At 45.4% G+C, this 24,914-nt stretch overlaps 1 protein-coding gene across 1 annotated transcript in view; it reads right to left on the bottom strand.

Annotated features, from left to right (window-relative positions):
• Positions 1-24,914, bottom strand: part of LOC126188779 (odorant receptor Or2-like) — an 84,549-nt gene that overhangs the window by 1,109 nt on the left and 58,526 nt on the right. The window contains exon 4 of the mRNA XM_049930391.1: positions 6,153-6,347. Coding sequence (XP_049786348.1) covers positions 6,153-6,347 — 195 coding nt within the window. The remainder of the gene's footprint in view (positions 1-6,152; positions 6,348-24,914) is intronic.

Genomic DNA, 24,914 nt, shown 5'->3' with positions numbered 1-24,914 from the left:
TTGAGGAATGATGGTGGACATATTGAGCATTTCCTGTAAAGTACTTCATCTGTGCTTTGTCTTACTTTGTTATGCTAATTATTGCTATTCTGATCAGATGAAGCTCCATCTGTCAGATATTTTTTGAACGTATGTATTTTTTTGTTTCTAATACATCCTCATGTCATTCCAAGCATGTGCGTCAATTTGTACCTCTCTATCTACATTATTCCGCGATTTATTCAGTTTTCAAATTTATACTGACTTTTTGATCACCCGGTATATTTGTCCGCATGGTTTTGTGAAACCCAACTTTTATCGAAGTAGACTACAGAAATATTATCCTCAGCACGGAAGTGGCTCTTACTGTTGCAACATCTCTTTGTTACATTAAAAATTTTGGTCCAACATTACACTTTCCTATCCGAAAACCAAATGAGCGCTCAAGACGAAGAACGGAGGCCTCTCGGCCAGAATAACTAATTTCTTCACAGAGATCACCCTGAATTTTCTGGCCGTCGGATTCTTTCCTTTGTTGTAATAACCAAATACAGTTCTACACAATAACGTTTTGTTAAAATCGTCAAATTCCTCATTTTTCGCTTTTTTGTATTCCTCTGTTGGGAATCAACGCATGTGCCCTACATCTGGAGATTCTGACGATGTTACTGCACTATTAATACGGAATACGCTCGATTCGGGAATAACACAAGGTTTTTCTGTCAATTTACGAATCTGCGCAAAATAACAGCGCCTCAAACCACTGCCCCGCCGTCAGGAGAAGTGGTTCCACAAACGTCGGCCCTAATTAAACGAAATGTAAGTAAGCACGTAACTCAGGTACGGCTCGTCTGTTTATTATAACAGCTGTTACACAAGTGCTCAAAATATTAAACTTGAGTATTGCCTCACGCTATAAAGTGACTCTGCAGCTACAATACTACACGTTGAATTTCGTCGGGAGTTAACGTCAGCACAGGCCCGTGTTATAAGGCATTTCATACCTTGGTGTACTAAGTCAGCCGTTTATGGACTCTCTTCCCCTGACGGCAGGGCTGCGGTTTTCTGTGCTGTTATCCCAATACTATGCGACCTAGTTCCATACATGTAATGTAGTTTGAACTCATCTCAGAAACCTCTTTCAAGTGCCACAGAAAGAAGTTTATAATTCCATTAGAAAGGAAAAACCGGGTCGGTGTCATTAATCGGCAACTATAAAAGATAAAAATTGTTTGCAATATCAGGAAACTCGCCATATTTTCGATTGTAACTTGGCGGAAACCGCACCCCTCGATATATTCATTCATTCTGGATACACAGTGATGTGACAAAAGTCATGGGATAGCGATATTAGCCGGCCGCTGTGGCCGAGCGGTAGTAGGCGCTTCAGTCCGGAACCGCGCTGCTGCTACGGTCGCATGCCTCGGGCATGGATGTGTGTGTTGTCCTTAGGTTAATTAGGTTTAAGTAAACCTAAGTCTAGGGGACTGATGACCTCAGATGTTAAGTCCCATAGTGCTCAGAGCCATTTGCACCTCTTGATAGCGATATTCACATATACAGATAGTGGTAGTATCGCGTACACAAGGTTTATGATTACGGCCTCACGACGCGACGCGAAATGAAATGATCGTATGGCATTGATGGCCGGAAGGTCCCTTTCGGGGGGAATTAGGCCGCCGATTTGCAAGTCTTATTTCAGGTGACGCCAAATAGAGCGACTTGCGCGTCGGTAATGATGAGATCTGGACAACACAACATCCAATCCACGAGCGGGTAAAATCCTCGAGCCGACCGGGAATCGAACCCACGCCGGTTGCATGGTAGGCATGCACGTTACCACTCACCTAAGAAGGCGGACACACGACGGGGTTTAACAGACTTGGAACGCGGAGTGATTATTGGAGCTAGACGATCAATATTGCGATATGTATGGTGTCAAGAATGAGCCCGAAAGACCACATTTCAGGCATTATCTCTCATCACGGGTCCGCCGCTCGTGGTCTCGCGGTAGCGTTCTCGCTTCCCGAGCACGGGGTCCCGGGTTCGATTCCCGGCGGGGTCAGGGATTTTCACCTGCCTCGAGATGACTGGGTGTTTGTGTTGTCCTCATCATTTCATCATCATCCAGGAAAGTGGCGAAATTGGACTGAGCAACGGTTGGGAAATTGTACGGGCGCTGATAACCACGCAGTTGAGCGCCCCACAAACCAAACATCATCATCATCACATCTCATCACGGCGAACGCAGTGACCGACGGCCTTCATTTAACAATCGAGTGCAGCGACGTTCGCGTAGAATTGTCAGTGCTAGTAGACAAGCAACACTGCGTGAAATAGCCGCAGAAATCAATGTGGGACGTACGACAAACGTATCCGTTAGGAGAGTGCGGCGAAATCCGGCGTTAACTGGTAGCGGCAGCAGACGACCTACGCGACTGCCTTTTTTTTTACAGCACGACATCGCCTGCACCGTCTCTGCTGTGCTCGTGACGATACCAATTTAACCCTAGACGACTTGAAAGCAGTGGCCAGGTCGTATGAGTCCCGATTGCAGTTTGTAAGAGCTGATGGGAGGGTTCGAGCGTGGCGCAGACCTCACTAAGCCATGGATCCAAGTTGCTAACAAGCTATTGTGCAAGCTGGTGGTGGCTCTAGAGTTGTGTGCGCAGGCGTTCGATACAGTTCCCCACAGTCGTTTAACGAATAAAGTAAGAGCATATGGACTATCAGACCAAATGTGTGATTGGATTGAGGAGTTCCTAGATAACAGGACGCAGCATGTTATTCTCAATGGAGAGAAGTCTTCCGAAGTAAGAGTGATTTCAGGTGTGCCGCAGGGGAGTGTCATAGGACCGTTGCTATTCACAATATACATAAATGACCTGGTGGATGACATCGTAAGTTCACTGAGGCTTTTTGCAGATGATGCTGTGGTGTATCGAGAGGTTGTAACAATGGAAAATTGTACTGAAATGCAGGAGGATGTGCAGCGAATTGACGCATGGTGCAGGGAATGGCAATTGAATCTCAATGTAGACAAGTGTTATGTGCTGCGAATACACAGAAAGATAGATCCTTTGTCATTTAGCTACAAAATAGCAGGTCAGCAACTGGAAGCAGTTAATACCATAAATTATCTGGGAGTACGCATTAGGAGTCATTTAAAATGGAATGATCATATAATGTTGATCGTCGGTAAAGCAGATGCCAGACTGAGATTCATTGGAAGAATCCTAAGGAAATGCAATCCGAAAACAAAGGAAGTAGGTTACAGTACGCTTGTTCGCCCACTGCTTGAATACTGCTCAGCAGTGTGGGATCCGTACCAGATAGGGTTGATACAAGACATAGAGAAGATCCAACGGAGAGCAGCGCGCTTCGTTACAGGATCATTTAGTAATTGCGAAAGCGTTACGGAGCGTTACGCTCAGTAGCTCGGTACGGGCTTTTGTCAAAGTTTCGAGAACATACCTTCACCGAAGAGTCAAGCAGTATATTGCTCCCTCCTACGTATATCTCGCGTATAGACCATGAGGATAAAATCAGAGAGATTAGAGCCCACACAGAGGCATACCGACAATCCTTCTTTCCACGAACAATACGAGACTGGAATAGAAGGGAGAACCGATAGAGGTACTCAAGGTACCCTCCGCCACACACCGTCAGGTGGCTTGCGGAGTATGGATGTAGATGTAGATGTAGATGTAGTGTGTACACGAAATGAACGGGGTCCTCTGATCCAACTGTACAGATGATTGACCGGAAATAGTTATGTTCGGCTAGTTGGAGACTATTTGCAGCCATTCATGGACTTCATATTATGGATGATAATGCGCCATGTCACAGGGCCACAATTGTTCGTGACTGGTTTGAAATGAAAGGAACGTGTGGCATTGATGGCCGGGAGGTCCCATTTGGGGAAGTTCGGCCGCCCAGTTGTAAATCTTATTTTAAATGACGTCACACTGGGCGACTCGCGTGTCGTTGAAGATGATGATGAGGACAACACAACATCCAGTCCACGACCATAGAAAATCTCCAACCTGGCCGGGAATCAAACCGGGGCCCGCAGCACGGCAAGGAGACATGTCACCACTCAGCTAAGCAGGCGGACGCTGGTTTGAAGAAAAATCTGGACAATTCGAGCGAATGAATTGGCCATCCATATCGTCCTATCGAAGATTTATGGGACGTAATCGAGAGGTCATATCATGTACAAAATCCTACCTCTACATCTACATCTACATCCATACTCCGCAAGCCACCTGACGGTGTGTGGCGGAGGGTACCTTCAGTACCTCTATCGGTTCTCCCTTCTATTCCAGTCTCGTATTGTTCGTGGAAAGAAGGATTGTCGGTATGCCTCTGTGTGGGCTCTAATCTCTCTGATTTTATCCTCATGGTCTCTTCGCGAGATATACGTAGGAGGGAGCAATATACTGCTTGACTCTTCGGTGAAGGTATGTTATCGAAACTTCAACAAAAGCCCGTACCGAGCTACTGAGCGTCTCTCCTGCAGAGTCTTCCACTGGAGTTTATCTATCATCTCCGTAACGCTTTCGCGATTACTAAATGATCCTGTAACGAAGCGCGCTGCTCTCCGTTGGATCTTCTCTATCTCTTCTATCAACCCTATCTGGTACGGATCCCACACTGCTGAGCAGTATTCAAGCAGTGGGCGAACAAGCGTACTGTAACCTACTTCCTTTGTTTTCGGATTGCATTTCCTTAGGATTCTTCCAATGAATCTCAGTCTGGCATCTGCTTTACCGACGATCAACTTTATATGATCATTCCATTTTAAATGACTCCTAATGCGTACTCCCAGATAATTTATGGAATTAACTGCTTCCAGTTGCTGACCTGCTATTTTGTAGCTAAATGATAAAGGATCTATCTTTCTATGTATTCGCAGCACATTACACTTGTCTACATTGAGATTCAATTGCCATTCCCTGCACCATGCGTCAATTCGCTGCAGATCCTCCTGCATTTCAGTACAGTTTTCCATTGTTACGACCTCTCGATACACCACAGCATCAACTGCAAAAAGCCTCAGTGAACTTCCGATGTCATCCACCAGGTCATTTATGTATATTGTGAATAGCAACGGTCCTATGACACTCCCCTGCGGCACACCTGAAATCACTCTTACTTCGGAAGACTTCTCTCCATTGAGAATGACATGCTGCGTTCTGTTATCTAGGAACTCCTCAATTCAATCACACAATTGGTTGGTTCAAATGGCTCTGAGCACTATGGGACTCAACTGCTGTGCTCATAAGTCCCCTAGAACTTAGAACTACTTAAACCTAACTAACCTAAGGACAGCACACAACACCCAGCCATCACGAGGCAGAGAAAATCCCTGACCCCGCCGGGAATCGAACCCGGGAACCCGGGCGTGGGAAGCGAGAACGCTACCGCACGACCACGAGATGCGGGCACACAATTGGTCTGATAGTCCATATGCTCTTACTTTGTTCGTTAAACGACTGTGGGGAACTGTATCGAACGCCTTGCGGAATTCAAGAAACACGGCATCTACCTGAGAACCTGTGTCTATGGCCCTCTGAGTCTCGTGGACGAGTAGCGCGAGCTGGGTTTCACATGACCGTCTTTTTCGAAACCCATACTGATTCCTACAGAGTAGATTTCTAGTCTCCAGAAAAGTCATTATATTCGAACACAATACGTGTTCCAAAATTCTCGGCAACCCTTTCGCAATTATGGATGGCTATAGAGGCAAAATTGCTCAGTATATCTGCAAGGGACCTCCAACGACTTGTTGATCCGCGCCACGACGAACCGTTGCACTACGCTGGGCATTAAGAGGTTCGACACGACATCAGGGGGTGTACCGTGACTTTTGTCACCTCTATTTATTTGCGGTGGCTTGTCTTAGCTGCCTCACCTTCTGTTGATGCAGAAATCACGTATTCACAATATGGTAGACAAAGTTAGTCTGGGGCGTACTGCATGGCGAAATACGATATCACCAAAGCATTACATCACCGGAGCACATTTGCCTGCGATGATGAGGATAATGCAGTCGACGGAGAACAAACGGCGAGCCGTCAGCAACAGCAGCTGATGAACACAGAACATCGCCCACAGTAGAGGAGGGGAGAGCGCTTTGGTGTCGGGTTGCGCGCAGCTGTTATGCTTACCGAAAGGAAGGTGGCCCTGTTGATGAGGAACATCCTGCCAGCCGTCAGTGCCAGCGGCCTCTGGGCTCGGCAGATCACCAGCAGCAGGGAGCGCCGCAGCTGGCAGCTGGACTCTGGCCACCCGCAGCTGTACGCCGCCGTGGACACTGCTTCTGCCTGTGCACATACCACTCTGTTGCGCCATGCCAGGACTACCTGGTGGCCGTGCCACAAAATTTTCATTTACGTGTCTCACTTGTTATTAAATTTAAGAAGTAGTGTGAACTGATAATACGAATATGTCCACCCCTTTACATAAAACCCCGAATTACCTCTTTTTTTTCACGGGAACTTAAAATTACGGGTATACTCGGGCTACTTAATAAGAGACCTTCGAAAAAACGAAGCCCCGCTAACACCAATGAGCCAAGACATTGTCCACCCGTTTAATAGCATGTTGGTCCACTTTTCAAACACAGTACAGCAGCGATTCTGCTTGGCATGGATTCTACAGGTCTTTGATAGGTTTCCAGAAGTATATGGCACCAGATGTCTACTCACAGGTCACTGAATTCCCGCAAATTACGGGACGGTGGTTTACGGGGACGCAGCTGGCGCCCGGTACGTGTTCCAATGGCTACAGACCAGGGGCAGCTGCTGACTAACAAGGGAACCTCCGCATCGCACCCCCCTCAGATTTAGTTATAAGTTGGCACAGTGGATAAGCCTTGAAAAACTGAACACAGATCAGTCGAGAAAATAGGAAGAAGTTGTGTGGAACTATGAAAAAATAAGCAAAATATACAAACTGAGTAGTCCATGTGAAACATAGGTAACATCAAGGATAATGCGAGCGCAGGAGCGCCGTGGTCCCGTGGTTAGCGTGAGCAGCTGTGGAACGACAGGTCCTTGGTTCAAGTCTTCCCGCGAGTGAAAAGTTTTCATTCTTTATTTTCGCAAAGTTATGATCTGTCCGTTCGTTCATTGACGTCTCTGTTCACTGTAATAAGTTCAGTGTCTGTGTTTTGCGACCGCACCGCAAAACCGTGCGATTCGTAGACGAAAGGACGTGCCTCTCCAATGAGAACCGAAAACATTTGACCGCAAGGTCATAGGTCAACCGATTCCTCCACAGGAAAACAAGTCTGATATATTTTATACGACACTGGTGACGGCATGTGCGTCACATGACAGGAATATGTTGTCGACCCACCTAACTTGTACAGTTGTCGAATGGGTAAAAAGATTCTTCTACCTTGCCCTATTTAGGTTTTCTTGTGGATGTGATAATCACTCCCAAAAAAGTGATGAAAACATAAGAGTTTGTCACGTAAACTGCAACAAATGAATGCAACAGTTTCACAGTCGCCCAGTTTTCCCTGTGCTCTGTCAAAACATATGTTTTTAACGTTTTCAAATTTTTCCGTGTGTAGAGCGTCAAATCCGGCATATGTCCAAGCAAATCTGAACATGTCCTGGAGTTTTTGAGAGCGAAGTTGATTATGTGTGAGTGCCTGAACTTTGATAACTGTCTGAAAATAAAAAATTAAACTTTTCATTTTAGTGAAGACTTGAACCAGGGACCTCTCGCGCGGCAGCTACTCACGCTAACCACGGGACCACAGCGCTCCTGAGCTTGAAGTGTCCTAGATATGGTATATGTTGCGCATGGACTACACAGTTTGTATATTTTGCTTATTTTTTTCATAGTTCCACACAACTTCTTCCTGTTTTCTCGACTGATTTGTGTTCAGTTTTTCAAGGCCTATCCACTGTGCCAACTTATAACTAAATCTGAGGGGGGTGCGATCGGGAGGTTCCCTTGTAAGATATTAACATGAGTTCACTCGCATGCTCTTCAAACCATTTGAGCTGTGCTGTGGCTCGCGTTGGTGCTGTTTGTAGGTTTGCGTCCTCTGTTGGAGGCCAGGCCGTATCGTTTAGTAGACATGGTCGCAGTTGTTTGTCTTCTTCTCGTGTTGACTGGCGCCACTTGGTTTCGCAAGCGTTGCCTGTCCGCTAGTGGCAGCAACGGTGGTTATCGATATGTAGTAACTGTGTCCCTATCTTTGGGGCGACGTCGTGGTTCTTCCGGGACGCGTCAGTGTGCAGTTCGGTTGGGGACTCAAGGAGGAGCGAGGTCCGCACAGTGCCAGAACACGCCGGGACTGCTGGCGGCGCGTGTGGACTGCCGGATCGAAGGCCTGTGGTCACGAGGGTGCACGACCTCGTCGTGAACCGGATCCTGCAAGCTTTGAGTACATTTGGATTCAAGTAGAGAAACCTCCATCATTGTGAGCTCTTGCAATTGTCCAGTGACCGGTTTGTGTTGCTGCTCGTAGTGTTGCCGATGCGAAGAGCAGCGAGTGGAGTGCTTGGGGAAGGCAGATCCGATTAGCTTTCCTCGACTTACAATGACTATTTATTGCTTTCAGTTTGTTACCATTTGTCAACTTCAACCAGCGTTATTTTCCCTGCCCTGGGGGTTGGCAATTCTTCTACTCTGGTGGTAGTGATTCCTTTCCCGTTCCAGGCGCTCTAAGCACAGTATTCTGCGGATGGAGTCCAGACCACCGTTTCCGGCTTTGGCGTATTTTTACATCTTTGCACTTCTTGGACGTCAGGTAGCCTCGGCAAGATTATCATTAGTCATTCGTTAGACTGCCACTAGTCTGAGTTACCATCTTGTGATGTCAATGCAACTCCTGCTTGCCTATCTCATCGCTCACGAAAGGGTTTTTTGCTGGGCCTACTCAGAGGTCGATTCCTGGTGCACCGTCTGTGACTGGCCCTTGTGTTTTATTATTGTTTTTTGCTGTCGCTTGTGCCTTTTTTCCCGTTAGTGAGGCAGGGTCAGCTGGTTAATCAGATATGGCAATGTTAGTGCAAGGGGTGGCCGGATGCACTTCCTGCCGCCACCACGTACCCCCCGGGACGGAATTAGAGTACCTCAACTGTCAGCGACTAGTGTAATCCATGGAATAGTACGAAAGTTCAAAATGGTTCAAATGGCTCTGAACACTATGGGACTTAACATCTGAGGTCATCAGTCCCATAGAACTTAGAACTACTTAAACCTAACTAACCTAAGGACATCACACACATCCATGCCCGAGGCAGGATTCGAACATGCGACCAAAGCAGTCACGCAGTTTGGGACTGAAGCGCCTAGCACCGCTCGGCCACGGCGACCAGCAGTACGAAAGTGTTCAAATGTCTGCGAGCCGTGTAACTGGGGCGGGATGTGGGGACCAGACCGGTATTCGCCTAGGGGGATGTGGAAAACCGCCTAAAAACCACATCCAGGCTGGCCGGCACACTGGCCATCGTCGTTAATCCGCCGGGCGGATTCGATCCAGGGCCGGCGCGCCTACCAGAGTCCAGGAAGCAGCGCATTAGCGCTCTCGACTAACCTGGCGGGTCTTGTGTTTTATTATTGTATTTGCTGTTTTATTGTATGTTTCAAATTTTTTATATGACTGCCATTCTTGGCGTGACAGCAGGTTTAAATGGTTGTTCTACCAAGTTTATCATCATTTTGTCTCATCCATTTGGTGATAACTACCTGTCTTTTTAAATTAACGTTTGCTATTGCCAAGATGTTTTACAGTGTGTTTGTTAAATTTTTTATAATTACCGTTCTTGGCGTTAAAGGCCTTCAGCCGTGATTGTGGTTACTTGCCTTAAAATTCTAATTGGGATCACATTGGCTTGTTTTTAAAACATTATTTGCTGTGTCTGTATTTTATGCTCATTTGGTAAATTGTAACGCACTGAAGGCACTATTAATTCCACAGTTGTTTATTCCTTCTGTGGTGTCACCGCCAGACACCACACTTGCTAGGTGGTAGCCTTTAAATCGGCCGCGGTCCGTTAGTATACGTCGGACCCGCGTGTCGCCACTATCAGTGATTGCAGACCGAGCGCCGCCACACGGCAGGTCTAGTCTACAGAGACTCCCTAGCACTCGCCCCAGTTGTACAGCCGACTTTGCTAGCGATGGTTCACTGTCTACATACGCTCTCATTTGCAGAGACGACAGTTTAGCATAGCCTTCAGCTACGTCATTTGCTACGACCCAGCAAGACGCCATATTCTTCAAGAATGTATTCTGAACAGATAATATTGTGAATCATGTACCGGCAAGAGCGACGTTCATCATTAATGGATTAAAGTTAAATATCAAACTAATTACGTCCGCTTTCTGAATTCTCATTCCTTGTCATGCTCCAGACCTCAAGTCAGTATAGTTCTTCCCTACTCACGCCAGCCTGCGTGAGCTAAAACGCGTGTATTTCGGCCTCCACTCGTAACACGATGTTGGCTCTTCTGCTAACAAAAAACCTTCATTAATAACGTGTGATATCTTGATTTATTGCTGAGTCTGGAATTACCATATTAAAATAAATGTGTGTAATTGCAAAAGGGAACCAATAGTAAATGATTACAGCCCCGTCCACAATCGTAACCGAATCCTGGCTTCCTTGACTACCAGGTCTCACCATTGTAGCACCATTCTAGCATTGTGTCGTGGAGAATCATCCTGCTGGATGGTGTCATCGCCATCACAGAATACTTCAACCATGAAGAGATGCAGATGGTCCGCAATAATGTTAAAGTAGTTCACTGCTGTCATGGTGTCTTCGAGTACCACCATAGGTCCCATGGAACCCCAACTCAGTGTACCAAATAGCATAATTCTGCTCTCACCAGACTGCATATGTGCCGCGGTGCACGTTTCAAGCAGCCATTCGACTGGATGACGGCATGTAAGGACCAAGTCATCGACCTGGTGTAACAAGAAATGCGATTCATTCGACACACGACATGTTTCCGTTGATCCACAGTGAAAACTCAGTGGTATTATGCCCACTGCAATAGTAACTGTCGATGTCGTTGGGTCAATACAGGAACACGTAGGGGTCGTGTAATTTGGAGCCCAATGTTCAACAACGGCCTTTGAATGGTGTGCTCCGAAGCACATGTGGCTGCACCAGCACTGTACTCGGTCGTCAGAGCTGCCACAGAACGCTGCCCATCCCGGATCACACAATGGGGGTTCCTTCGATCTCTGCGTTCTGCGATGAGACGTTGACGCCCAATACCACACGGCCTACGCGTTATTCCAGCATCCTACAACCACTTTCCATCGGTGCTCGCGAAAGCAGTATGCAAACATCCGACCAGCTTCGCCGTTTCAGAGATTCACTCCCGTTTCTAGTCGCAGTGCCACAAACAATGTGCCGTTTGTCTAAACCGCTTATATCAGCGAATTTCCGCATTTGTGACCCGTATCTTCGCTGTAGTGACTGCCCATTTGCCTCTATTCGGCTTACATTCTTTCCTTACGGCGTCACGTGCAGGGAATACCACCAGCAGGCATTCAACCTCGGCGTGGGCGGTGGTCATAATGTTTTGGCTTATCAATATATATCCGTCATAGGACTGATAATTAACTTGTACACCTGGTTCTACATTTGTAGTATGGCTGTCATATTTCGGTTGAGGTGGTTGCCACTGTATATCATCTTTACCGTGTGCAGTTTTGGATACTCGACAACAAAATGCGCTCTTTTGGAACGGTAACGCGCCTACCGACGGCACTGATAAATGGCCTTGGCGCAGTGGTAACACCGGTTCCCGTCAGATCACCAAAGTTAAGCGCTGTCGGGCTGGGCTAGCATTTGGATGGGTGACCATCCGGTCTGCCGAGCGCTGTTGGCAAGCGGGGTGCGCTCAGCCCTAGTGAGGCAAATTCAGGAGCTACTTGATTGAAAAGTAGCGGCTCCGGTCTCGGAAAGTGACCTACGGCCGGGAGAGCGGTGTGCTGATCACATGCCCCTCCGTCTTCGCATCCAGTGACGCCTCTGAACTAAGGATAACACGACGGCCGGTCAGTACCGTTGGGCCTTCATGGCCTGTTCGGGAGGAGTTTAGTTTTAGTTTTTTAGGATGTCAACAGTCGCTTATCGTGTCCTAATGCTTCTGCAAGCTACCCTCTGTAGTACTCCCTTACAAAACGGGTGTGCTCCACGAAATTACAGGCCCCTGCGAGTTACTGCTGGGGTATTAATAATTTTTAGAGGGTGGATTTAACTTATCCGTAAAAATTTGAAGGCAACTGATAACGCAGTCTATGCAGGGCTTAATAGGGAGCATAGAGCTTTTAATGATTTTTATTTGTTGACGCAGCATGCTACTGAGGTAGGGACTACTCTGTGGGGATTTGCCTGTCATCTCTCAAGGGGTATTTTATCAGTCATATTTTCCATTTTCTAGGGAGGTTTGTATACTTTAGCTTTTACCTATTCTTTAAGTTGTTAATGATAAAGGGAGGAAATAATCAGTAGAGGATCTCGATTAATTGATATTTATTGACTATCTACAGCATTTAAACAATTAGCCAAGTGTCTATTGGAACTAATTACTGCCCAGTCTTAGCAACGGCATGGGCTCTCATATTATACATCACGACAAATGGTCTCTCTAATAAACAGGTTTTACTTTCATCACGTAATTATGGAAAGGGAGAGGGGAGCGCAGACCTGTCTTCAGTGGAGTTTTATGCAGACACCCAATTATACCTAAACCCATGCCTTCTATTGACATTGGATTTAATTACTACAGGTCACGCTGAACAAGTTCAGCAAAAGACACTACAAGTGCACTCGGTCAGGGCGAAAGAGTATCTCCCTAATTATTTCAAACTTCATTAAAAAGTGCGCCAAGGAGGGGGTAGCAAATTGTCCACTTGACTCTGAATGGCAATTTTGGTTTAATCCTGAGTTCCGAAACACCACGGTAGTGAACTGGGGGCGCAAGAACCTTTACTATCCTGTGGCGGGAAAATTTTGCAGGTCTCCAACCCAACAGAATAAACGTCAATAAAATCGCAGCCTTCTGCGATACAATAGTTTTCCCTGAATATTTGGTAGCATACTTCATTGCATTTCTTGTGGGGGCACAAGAAACATTTACTAATTATCACCTCGATACTAGTTCAGACACGTGGCCAAGTTGGCGTAGCCAAAAGAAATGCCAAAAATTCTGACACGGAAGCTTATTTCTGCCGATCTTCCACTCATGCACGTACTACCATATAATTGTTTACTCGTACCTTGTATCAATTGATGTGACCCACTTTCCTTTTAACGACCGTTGACGCCGTTTCGCGCCAAAGTGGAGACGCGCACATTTTATGATTCAGAGTTCTAATTATCCGCACAAATTTACTATTTCGGAATTGAGCTACACGAAACTGTAGTGAAGCTACTGCGCATTTTTGTAACGAAACTGCGCTTTACTAATGTGGCGCTTGCTCCAACCGACCATATGGCTGGAAACCAAGTACACAAAGAAAACATATAAGAAATAACAAAATATTCACTAAAATATCACTGTGAAAGAAACAACTCATTAAAATACAATAAATTAGCTAACGTCTGTTACGCTCAGAGCAATAATACGACCGCGAGCTAAAGGCCCATCGTGCGTGCATGACCAAGGCACAAACGCAAAGTTCTTATTGAAATTTAATCAAATTACGAAAATAAACTCCCTTATGGGGGTTCAGCAGTGGGATTAAAATACAAGGTGAAAGGATATCAATGATACGATTCGCTGATGACATTGCTATCCTGAGTGAAAGTGAAGAAGAATTAAATGATCTGCTGAACGGAATGAAGTCTAATGAGTACACAGTATGGTTTGAGAGTAAATCGGAGAAAGACGAAGGTAATGAGAAGTAGTAGAAATGAGAACAGCGAGAAACTTAACATCAGGATTGATGGTCACGAAGTCAATGAAGTTAAGCAATTCTGCTACCTAGGCAGTAAAATAACCAATGACGGACGGAGCAAGGAGGACATCAAAAGCAGACTCGCTATGGCAAAAAAGGCATTTCTGGCCAAGAGAAGTCTACTAATATCAAATATCGGCCTTAATTTGAGGAAGAAATTTCTGAGGATGTACGTCTGGAGTTCAGTGAAACATGGACTGTGGGAAAACCGGAACAGAAGAGGATCTAAGCATTTGAGACGTGGTGCTATAGATGAATGTTGAAAATTAGGTGGACTGATAAGATAAGGAATGAGGAGGTTCTACGCAGAATCGGAGAGGAAAAGAATATGTGGAAAACACTGATAAGGAGAAGGGACAGGATGATAGGACATCTGCTAAGACATGAGGGAATGACTTCCATGGTACTAGAGGGAGCTGCAGAGGGCAAAAACTGTAGAGGAAGACAAAGATTGGAATACGTCAAGCAAATAATTGAGGAGGTAGGTTGCAAGTGCTACTCTGAGATGAAGAGGTTAGCACAGAAAAGGAATTCGTGGCAGGCCGCATCAAACCAGTCAGTAGACAGATGACCAAAAAAGAAAAATGGGGGTTTCGCGGTAACTTCACACTTGATTTGAACCTCTGGACCTTAGCAACGAACAGATTTGAAGCATTCTAATACCTTTGATAGTATTACCATAAAATCGAGAGCTAAGTCTTCAATGTCTGTACAGCGTCGCTACCCACATCGCCTAACTGCTGCAGGTTCAAAAGCAGGGATGGAGGGGGTGGTTCGCCAACCTGACAGAGCCTATACTCGTGGCTTCGCGACCTCTCTGACCTGACTTGCACACTTTGTCTTTGCCAGACTTGTTCACGCTTGGGGGTTGGTACTACCCTATCACAGAACGACTCTACTCACGTGAAGCTACAACCTCTAACTAAAGCTTTTTGCTATTTCACATAATTTCTCACTCATACAGCCGGCCGTTATGGCCGAGCGGTTCTAGGCGCTTCAGTCTGGAACCGCGGGATCGCTACGGTCGCAGGTGCGAATCCTACTTCGGTCGTGGATGTATGTGATGTCCTTAGGTTAGTTAGGTTTAAGTAGTTTCTAAGTTCTAGGGGACTGATGACCTCAGATTTTTAAGTCCCATAGTGCTCAGAGCCCCCCCCCCCCCCCCCACTCCCCCATGAACCATAGACCTTGCCGTTGGTGGGGAGGTTTGCGTGCCTCAGCGATACAGATAGCCGTACCGTAGGTGCAACCACAACGGAGGGGTATCTGTTGAGAGGCCAAACAAACGTATGGTTCCTGAAAAGGGGAAGCAGCCTTTTCAGTAGTTGCAGGGGAAACAGTCTGGATGATTGACTGATCTGGCCTTGTAACATTAACCAAAACGGCCTTGCTGTGCTGCTACTGCGAACGGCTGAAAGCAAGGGGAAACTACGGCCGTAATTTTTCCCGAGGGCATGCAGCTTTACTGTATGGATAAATGATGATGGCGTCCTCTTGGGTAAAATATTCCGGAGGTAAAATAGTCCCCCATTCGGATCTCCGGGCGGGGACTACTCAAGAGGATGTCGTTATCAGGAGAAAGAAAACTGGCGTTCTACGGATCGGAGCGTGGAATGTCAGATCCCTTAATAGGGCGGGTAGGTTAGAAAATTTAAAAAGGGAAATGGATAGGTTAAAGTTAGATATAGTGGGAATTAGCGAATTTCGGTGGCAGGAGGAACAAGACTTTTGGTCAGGTGAATACAGGGTTATAAATACAAAATCAAATAGGGGTAATGTAGGAGTAGGTTTAATAATGAATAAAAAATAGGAGTTGGGTAAGCTACTACAAACAACATAGCGAACGCATTATTGTGGCCAAGATAGACATGAAGCCCACGCCTATCACAGTAGTACAAGTCTACATGCCAACTAGCTCTGCAGATAACGAAGATACTGAAGAAATGTATGATGAGATAGAAGAAATTATTCAGGTAGTGAAGGGAGACGAAAATTTAATAGTCATGGGTGACTGGAATTCGGTAGTAGGAAAAGGGAGAGAAGCAAACGTAGTAGGTGAATATGGATTGGGGGAAGAAATGAAATAGGAAGCCGCCTGGTAGAATTTTGCACAGAGCATAACTTAATCATAGCTAACTCTTGGTTCAGGAATCATAAAAGAAGTTTGTATACGTGGAAGAAGCCTAGAGATACTGACAGGTATCAGATAGATTATATAATGGTAAGACAGAGATTTAGGAACCAGGTTTTAAATTGTAGGACTTTTCCAGGGGCAGATGTGGACTCTGACCACAACCTATTGGCTATGAACTGTAGATTAAAACTGAAGAAACTGCAAAAAGGTGGGGATCTAAGGAGATGGGACCTGGATAAACTGAAAGAACCAGAGGTTGTACAGGGTTTCAGGGAGAGCGTAACGGTACTATTGACAGGAATGGGGGAAGGAAATACAGTAGAAGAAGAATGGGTAGCTTTGAGGGATGAAATACTGAAGGCAGCAGAGGATCAAATAGGTAAAAAGACGAGGGCTAGTAGAAAACCTTGGGTAACAGAAGAGCTATTGAATTTAATTGATGAAAGAAGAAAATACAAAAATGCAGTAAATGAAGCAGGCAAAACGTCTCAAAAATGAGATCGACAGGAAGTGCAAAATGGCTAAGCAGGCATGGCTAGAGGACAAATGTAAGAATGTAGAGGCTTATCTCACTAGGGGTAAGATAGATACTGCCTACAGGAAAATTAGAGGGACCTTTGGAGAAAAGAGAACCACTTGTATGAATATCAAGAGCTCAGATGGAAACCCAGTTCTAAGCAAAGAAGGGAAAGCAGAAAGGTGGAAGGAGTATATAGAGGGACTATACAAGGGCGATGTACTTGAGGGCAATGTTATAGAAAGGAAAGAAAATGTAGATGAAGATGAAATAGGAGATACGATACTGCGTGAAGAGTTTGACAGAGCACTGAAAGACCTGAGTCGAAACAAGGCCCCCGGAGTAGACATCATTCCATTGGAACTACTGACGTCTTTGGGAGAGCCAGTACTAACAAAACTGTACCATCTGGTGAGCAAAATGTATGAGACAGGTGAAATACCCTCAGACTTAAAGAAGAATATAACAATTCCAATCCCAAAGAAAGCAGGCGTTGACAAATGTGAAAATTACCGAACTATCAGTTTAATAAGTCACGTCTGCAAAATACTTACGCGAATTCTTTACAGACGAATGGAAAAACTGGTAGAAGCCGACCTCGGGGAAGATCAGTTTGGATTCCGTAGAAATATGGGAACACGTGAGGCAATACTGACCCTACGACTTATCATAGAAGCTAGGCTAAGAAAAGGCAAACCTACGTTCCTAGCATTTGTAGACTTGGAGAAAGCCTTTGATAATGTTGACTGGAATACTCTCTTTCAAATTCTGAAGGTGGCAGGGGTAAAATACAGGGAGCTAATGGCTATTTACAATTTGTACAGAAACCAGATGGCAGTTATAAGAGTCGAGGGATATGAATGGGAAGCAGTGGTTGGGAAGGGTTGTAGCCTGTCCCCGATGTTATTCAATCTGTATATTGAGCAAGCAGTAAAGGAAACAAAAGAAATATTCGGAGTAGGAATTAAAATCCATGGAGAAGAAATAAAAACTTTAAGGTTCAAAAAATGGTTCAAATGGCTCTGAGCACTATGGGACTTAACTTCTGAGGTCATCAGTCCCCTAGAACTTAGAACTACTTAAAACTAATTACCTTAAGGACATCACACACATCCATGCCCGAGGCAGGATTCGAATCTGCGACCGCAGCGGTCGCGCTGTTCCAAACTGTAGCGCGTAGAACCGCTCGGTCACCGCGGCCGGCTCTTTAAGGTTCGCCGATGACATTGTAATTCTGTCAGAGACAGCAAAGGACTTGGAAGAGCAGTTGAACGGAATGGACAGTGTCTTGAAGGGAGGATATAAGATGAACATCAACATAAGCAAAACGAGGATAATGGAATGTAGTCAAATTAAGTCGGGTGATGCTGAGGGAATTATATTAGGAAATTACACTTAGAGCAGTAAAGGAGTTTTGCTATTTGGGGAGCAAAATAACTGATGATGGTCGAAGTAGAGAGGATATAAAATGTAGATTGGCAATGACAAGGATAGCGTTTCTGAAGAAGAGAAATTTGTTAACATCGAGTATAGATTTAAGTGTCAGGAAGTCGTTTCTGAAAGTATTTTTATGGAGTGTAGCCATGTATGGAAGTGAAACATGGACGATAAACAGTTTGGACAAGAAGAGAATAGAAGCTTTCGAAATGTGGTGCTACAGAAGAATGCTGAAGATTAGATGGGTAGATCACATAACTAATGAGGAGGTACTGAATAGGATAGGGGAGAAGAGGACTTTGTGGTACAACTTGACTAGAAGAAGGGATCGGTTGGTAGGACACGTTCTGAGGCATCTAGGGATCACCAATTCAGTATTGGAGGGCAGCGTGCCGGGTAAAAATCGTAGAGGGAGACCAAGAGATGAATACACTAAGCAGATTCAGAAGGATGTAGGCTGCAGTACGTACTGGGAGATGAAGGAGCTTGCACAGGATAGAGTAGCATGGAGAGCTGCATCAAACCAGTCTCAGGACTGAAGACCACAACAACAACAACAGTGTTCAGAGCCATTTGAACCATTTTTTGAACCTCATTCACACAGGCCAGGTTGCACAAGGGAAAGGATGCAGGGAAACCTGGCACACACTAAATAAAATCAATAAATAAATAAACAAACATCGTTTGGTCCATTCTCTACTGCTTGTTACCAACTGATTTATTTCTTCAGAGTAAAAACCCTCTAGCAATTAATTCTCTTAGACCGGAAATTTAACGAGAAAAATATGGAACGGTACAAGAAGCTCCGTTTCACTTTGCTCCCTCCCACATTGCTGTTTAGGCAATTCTTTCAAAAAAGGATGAGTATAGTCATCCTGAATTCGACATTGATTTCAGCAGCCCATAAAGTGAAGAAGAATGTGTTGTTACTTCATTAGAGACTGGAAGTGACAACAGTTGTACAGTTGAGTGACAAGTGCCCGCCAGTGGTACGACATAAATACATCCACTGTGCTCCAACCAGCTCCTCCAAGATTAATGTTCGCAGGGAACCGTTGTGAAACACATGGTTAGAGTTCACAGCTACACAGGGACTAAAAAATGACTTGACATTTCAGGATATTTTGGTCAAAGTCCAGTGCACGAGTATACTCGAGATTTTATTATTGGCGATTTTCAAAATTTTGTAAGTCTAAATTTTGAGCTGCAAAAGCCGTCTCTACAAGCCTATATACAATGTCATTTATTATAGGATGTTTTCCATTATTAGAAAAAAAATATTTTTTTGGAATACAGCTTGAAAAAATCCTTAAGGGGCTAGTTTACTTATCTTTATATTTGTTAAACATTTGTTGCGGAAAAAAGTTTGGGGGCTTGAGCTTTCAATGCAGTAAATATGCATTTATGTTATTTCTCTGTATAGTTATGTATCCTATGTAAGCCGCGCGGGATTAGCCGAGCGGTCTTGGACGCTGCAGTCATGGACTGTGCGGCTGATCCTGGTGGAGGTTCGAGTCCTCTCTCGGGAATGGGTGTGTGTGTGTGTCCTTAGGATAATTTAGGTTAAGTAGTGTGTAAGCTTAGGGACTGATGACCTTAGCAGTTAAGTCCCATAAGATTTCAAACACATTTGAACATTTTTATTCTACGTAAACATGAGTTCTCCTTCGGCCAGGATTACAGTTTGTCGTCAGATATGCCACAGTTCGTCGCCTATACTGCTTCACAGAGTGATCGAACCTCTGACCAACACGTTTTGTGGTTAGGAGGCGACGTCCAAAACCTTGTCACCTACTAGTGGCTTAAGCCGACGACACACTGACCGTGCATTCGGACGCTGAGCGTTAAGCGCGGAGAGTTTATGACGTCATAACGTTGAAAATGCACGTGCAGACTGACTGATATTCTGAACGTGCGTCTAGATGTTGACCAATGAGTGAAATAACGCCACCCTTACGTCACACGCACGACGCCTCGCTTCAGCACAGAGCTGCTAGACGCCATACTGACTTGCAGTTCAAGCCCATATATATGTATGCCATTTCTAACAAGGGAACCTCCCCATAGCACCCCCCTCAGATTTAGTTATAAGTTGACACAGTGGATAGGCCCTGAAAAACTGAACACACATCAATCGAGAAAACAGGAAGAAGTTGTGTGGAGCTATGAAAAAATGAGCAAAATATATAAACTGAGTAGTCCATGTGGAAGATAAGCAACATCAAGGATAACATAAACACAGGGGCGTCGTGGTCCCGTGGTTAGTGTGAGTAGCTGCGGAACGAGAGGTCCTTGGTTCAAGTCTTCCCTCGAGTGAGAAGTTTAATTTTTTTATTTTCAGTTTATGTGACAAACTATTATGTTTTCATCAGTGTTTTGGGAGTGATTATCACATCCACAAGAAAACCTAAATCGGGCAAGGTAGAAGAATCTTTTTACCCATTCGCCAAGTGTACAAGTTGGGTGGGTCGACAACAAATTCCTGTCATGTGACACACATGCCGTCACCAGTGTCGTATAGAATATATCAGACGTGTTTTTCTGTGGAGGAATCGGTTGACCTATGACCTTGCGATCAAATGTTTTCGGTTCCCATTGGAGAGGCACGTCCTTTCATCTACTAATCGCATGGTTTTGCGGTGCGGTCGCAAAACACAGACACTAAACTTATTACAGTGAACAGTGACGTCAATGAACGAAAATAAAGAAAGAAAATTTTTCACTCGAGGGAAGACTTAAACCAAGGACCTCTCGCTTCGTAGCTGCTCACGCTAACTTACGCTCTACTTGGTGTTATCTATGTTGCACATGGACTACTCTGTTTGTATATTTTGCTTATTTTTTCATAGTTCCACACAACTTCTTCCTGTTTCTCGATTGATGTGTGTTCAGTTTTTCAAGGCCTATCCACTGTGCCAACTTATAACTAAATCTGACGGGGTTGCGATGGGGAGGTTTCCTTGTAAGCATCAGGAAATTGAGGATCCCTCGAAAACCCGTCGTTAACTGTATGATTTGCTGTAATAAAATGATAAGAAAAGTCATTTTTGTGGTTAAACAATTATTGTAATTTGTGTATTATGAAAGTATTCAGTTTCACGGCAACAGGACACTGGGGGCCCGTATGAAATGCAATGTTCTCGGTACAGTTTGTTATAGTTAAATGTCGGTTAATAAAATATCTACGATGAAAACTTTCGGAAGACGTTGAGAGGCAAATTATAGTCGTAGAACACTCATGGTCGATATAGCGTAATGAATAAAATCAGCCTCCGGCAGTGGTGACGCAAGCACGGCTTATTCGCGTCTCGCCTGTTATTTTGCTTGCTAGCGAGCGTGAAATGTTTATTCCCGCTTAGCGGCTTGTATTAGAGTCTGAATCACGAACGACCGAAGACGTATGATGTACAACGGTTTATACCAGGGGCGGGCAAACGTTGCACGCGGCTCATGAGCGCACAGCGCTGCACGTGTGCTGCTCGCGTGCAGGCGTCCACCGGGGCTGTGGCGACAGCCGGCAGGTTGCGGCCGTGTAGTGCCAGGCTAAGCTGCGGACGTTGATGCGAAGCCAGCACTATGTAGTGAACGTTGTATTTCAAGAAACGGAGAAGTGGAGATATGCTATCTTTTAAAAAGTAATGGGAGAATCATTTTTTCTTTGTGCAAAAACGTGAAAATTCGAAATGTTTAATATGTGGCAGTATTCTCGCTGGTTAACGGAAGTTTAGTATTGAAGGCCATTATAATAAATTTCACAAGGAGGAGTACAATTTATTGTCGGATTCTGAGCGGATGGGGTATTAACTGAGCTTAAGAAGAGCGATCTGACGATACCAGATGAATCTGTCGTAGTCGGCCGGCCGGAGTGGCCGAGCGGTTCTAGGCACTACAGTCTGGAGCCGCGCGACCGCTATGGTCGCAGGTTCGAATCCTGCCTCGGGCACGGATGTGTGTGATGTTCTTAGGTTAGTTAGGTTTAAGTAGTTCTAAGTTCTAGGGGACTGATGACCACAGCAGTTAAGTCCCATAGTGCTCAGAGCCATTTGAATTTGAATGTCACGAGAGATCTGCGACTTTCTCTCGTCATGTCTCTCATCTAACTGATTTAACATTTTATGGAGCACTGTTTTCAGGACGACAACAATAATAGCCCAGCGGTATGTGCAAGTTATAAGACTGCGCTTAATATAGCGAGAGCTGGAAAATCATTTGCTGAATTAATAAGTCTCGGTTAAGAGCAAACATCAGTGATGAAAATTTACGTAACTGTTTGTGTTTTGTCTGTATGTAGAAATTTTGTTTCAGATATTAAACGTATTGTAAACTCCACCTGTGATAATTAAATAAAACGTATCGTAGGTAATAGGTACTCTTTCAAACCATGATTTCTTTCAAGCACTCCTACTAACCTTATTCATTCACTCAATAAAGCAAGCTAGGAAACAAAATGCATTACGGAGGAAGGAGCGGACAGAAGGTATGGTGGGGATGGGAGATAAGCGGGTGGCCAGCTTGCCCCTGTGTGCACGCGGAACACCTGTTAACTGCACGCGTGCAAGTGCACCGCACATGTGCAGGATTCCTGCCCGCCCCTGGTTTATACGAATGCGTCTCCCGCCGCAAGATGTTCTCGGAATACATTTTTCGATCCTCAGTACTACTGCGTACACGAAGCTGGCGGATGGAGAGACGTACCACTGCTGAGCAACTGTCCGCCCATATGAACCAGGGGGCGACCAACAGTGTCCCCTCAACGATCGTTCATCGAACGTGGCTGCGTGTGGCACTCTGCAGCACGCACCCATGCTGAGTGCTGTCCAACGGCGACGAACGCTGCAGTTTGCACGCCGGAACCGCAAACTGTAGTCTACTGAAAGGCGACAGGTGGCCTCTGCAGACGAATCACGTTTTATGCCTCATCCAACAGAATTCGGATGGCTTGTACGGCGTGAAACGTCAGATAGAAAACACGCTGCAACAATAGTGGGAAGGTGCGATGCATACGTGCGTTCCCTCCACTTGTTTGGGCCAAGTATTACGCACATTTATGCGATCGGGAATGCTCAGTAGCAGTCAGGCTACACGTACTTCCGACAATTATGCCTCAGCAAGGAGCATTAATGATAATATCATAGGAGGCAATGTCGTGCAACAGTAATAGGGACAAGATCCGACTGTTCGGGAGTAGGATCTTACAATCTGACACAGTATTCCAACACAAACTTCTATCACAATGTCCGCAAACGTGACGTCAGACCCGCCTAGCAACAGCGATCTGAACGCCCAAATGTTTGGATATATATATATATATATATATATATATATATATATATATATATATATATATATATATGTGTGTGTGTGTGTGTGTGTGTGTGTGTGTGTGTGTGTATGAAACGAGCGAAGTGTCCTTATTGGCTGAGGGAGAAAGGTGGGGTCTCTCTTGTCCTTCGCGAAGACAGGGTGAGGTAGTAGTAGTGGGGTGCCACTCAAAACGCACGGTCGAGTAACTGGGGGCGGGTCCAAAAGAACGGTCGCGAGTAAATATTCGAGCTGTTAAACATGACATAAAGTGAAGGTTAGTTATCAGTGAACGCCACGTGTCGCGGGCAGTGTGTATCACGATTATGCAAAATCATAAATGTGTTAATGTGTTGTAAAGGGTTGAATATAACGGCGTAGTCAAGAGCCGCCATATTGGAAATTCTGTGACATGTGTTTCAAACTATTCTTTATTAAAATGAGTATAGTACAAAACGTTGTCGACATTTAACAACTGGCATCCCGAAACACCCCGCTTCAGCAGGGTCACAAACCTACATGGAACCTGGCGCCTGAGCGCTACTGCTGTGCGACGAAGGACTACCGAAGCAGCAGGACACCAGGTTAGTGATGAGGAAACCAGAGAAGTAAGGCAGAGTCGCTTCCTTCTCGCTACAATGCCACAGAGGGCATTGTAAAGGGTTCAGGCCAGGGGCATCCCCTGGGTGATCTCGTCGTTCTGGAAGGCACAGTGGAATAACACAAGTATGGAGTTACCCTTTTGGGGACCGTGTCCACCCCTACATGTAGTTTGTTCTGTTCGGCACGAAGGACAATGTAACGAGTGACACAGCTGGCAGCGTACGTTCGTGGTTCGAAGAGCACCAGGATGAGTTTATTGTACTCTTCTGACCACCAAATACCGCGGATTTAAACGCAGTCCAGAATATGTTGTACCACCTAGGGCTGTTCTCGCCGTGGATCCTCAGCCGAGTAACGTAGCATAGCTGGCACCAGATTCGGCGAGGCTCCACATCCCTGCCGATACCTTCCACAACCTGACTGACTCTCCTCCTACACGCCACGCAGCGGCCTACGCTGCAAAAGGTGGTTTTTGAAGTGTCGGCAGAAGTGCCAACACTGTTTTGTTTGAGGAGACCGAAATGCACGCTAAAAGCTCACGCAGGCTGGCGTGAGGTCTGAAACAAGACACGTAATGAATACTATAAAGAAAAGTACGTAGCTTCTGGAATACTTAACATTAATCCACATTTGTAGAACATCTCTCGTTCCTGTACAGGCTTCATAATCACAATATCAATTGGTAATGGCGCCTTGCTAGGTCGTAGCAAAAGTAGCTGAAGGCTATGCTAACTATCGTCTCGGCAAATGAGAGCGTAGTTGTCAGTGAACCATGGCTAGCGACGTCGGCTGTACAACTGGGGCGAGTGCTAGTACGTCTCACTAGACCTGCCGTGTGGTGGCGCTCGGTCTCCAATTACTGACAGTGGCGACACGCGGGTCCGACGTATACTAATGGACCGCGGCCGATTTAAAAGCTACCACCTAGCAAGTGTGGTGTCTGGCAGTGACACCACAGTTTTGCTTTTGACAGGTGGTCACATCAATGTGGCC

This window comes from Schistocerca cancellata, chromosome 5 (assembly GCF_023864275.1).
Source record: "Schistocerca cancellata isolate TAMUIC-IGC-003103 chromosome 5, iqSchCanc2.1, whole genome shotgun sequence".
Classification (NCBI taxonomy): domain Eukaryota; kingdom Metazoa; phylum Arthropoda; class Insecta; order Orthoptera; family Acrididae; genus Schistocerca; species Schistocerca cancellata.
This window is presented reverse-complemented; position numbering and strand designations above follow the sequence as displayed.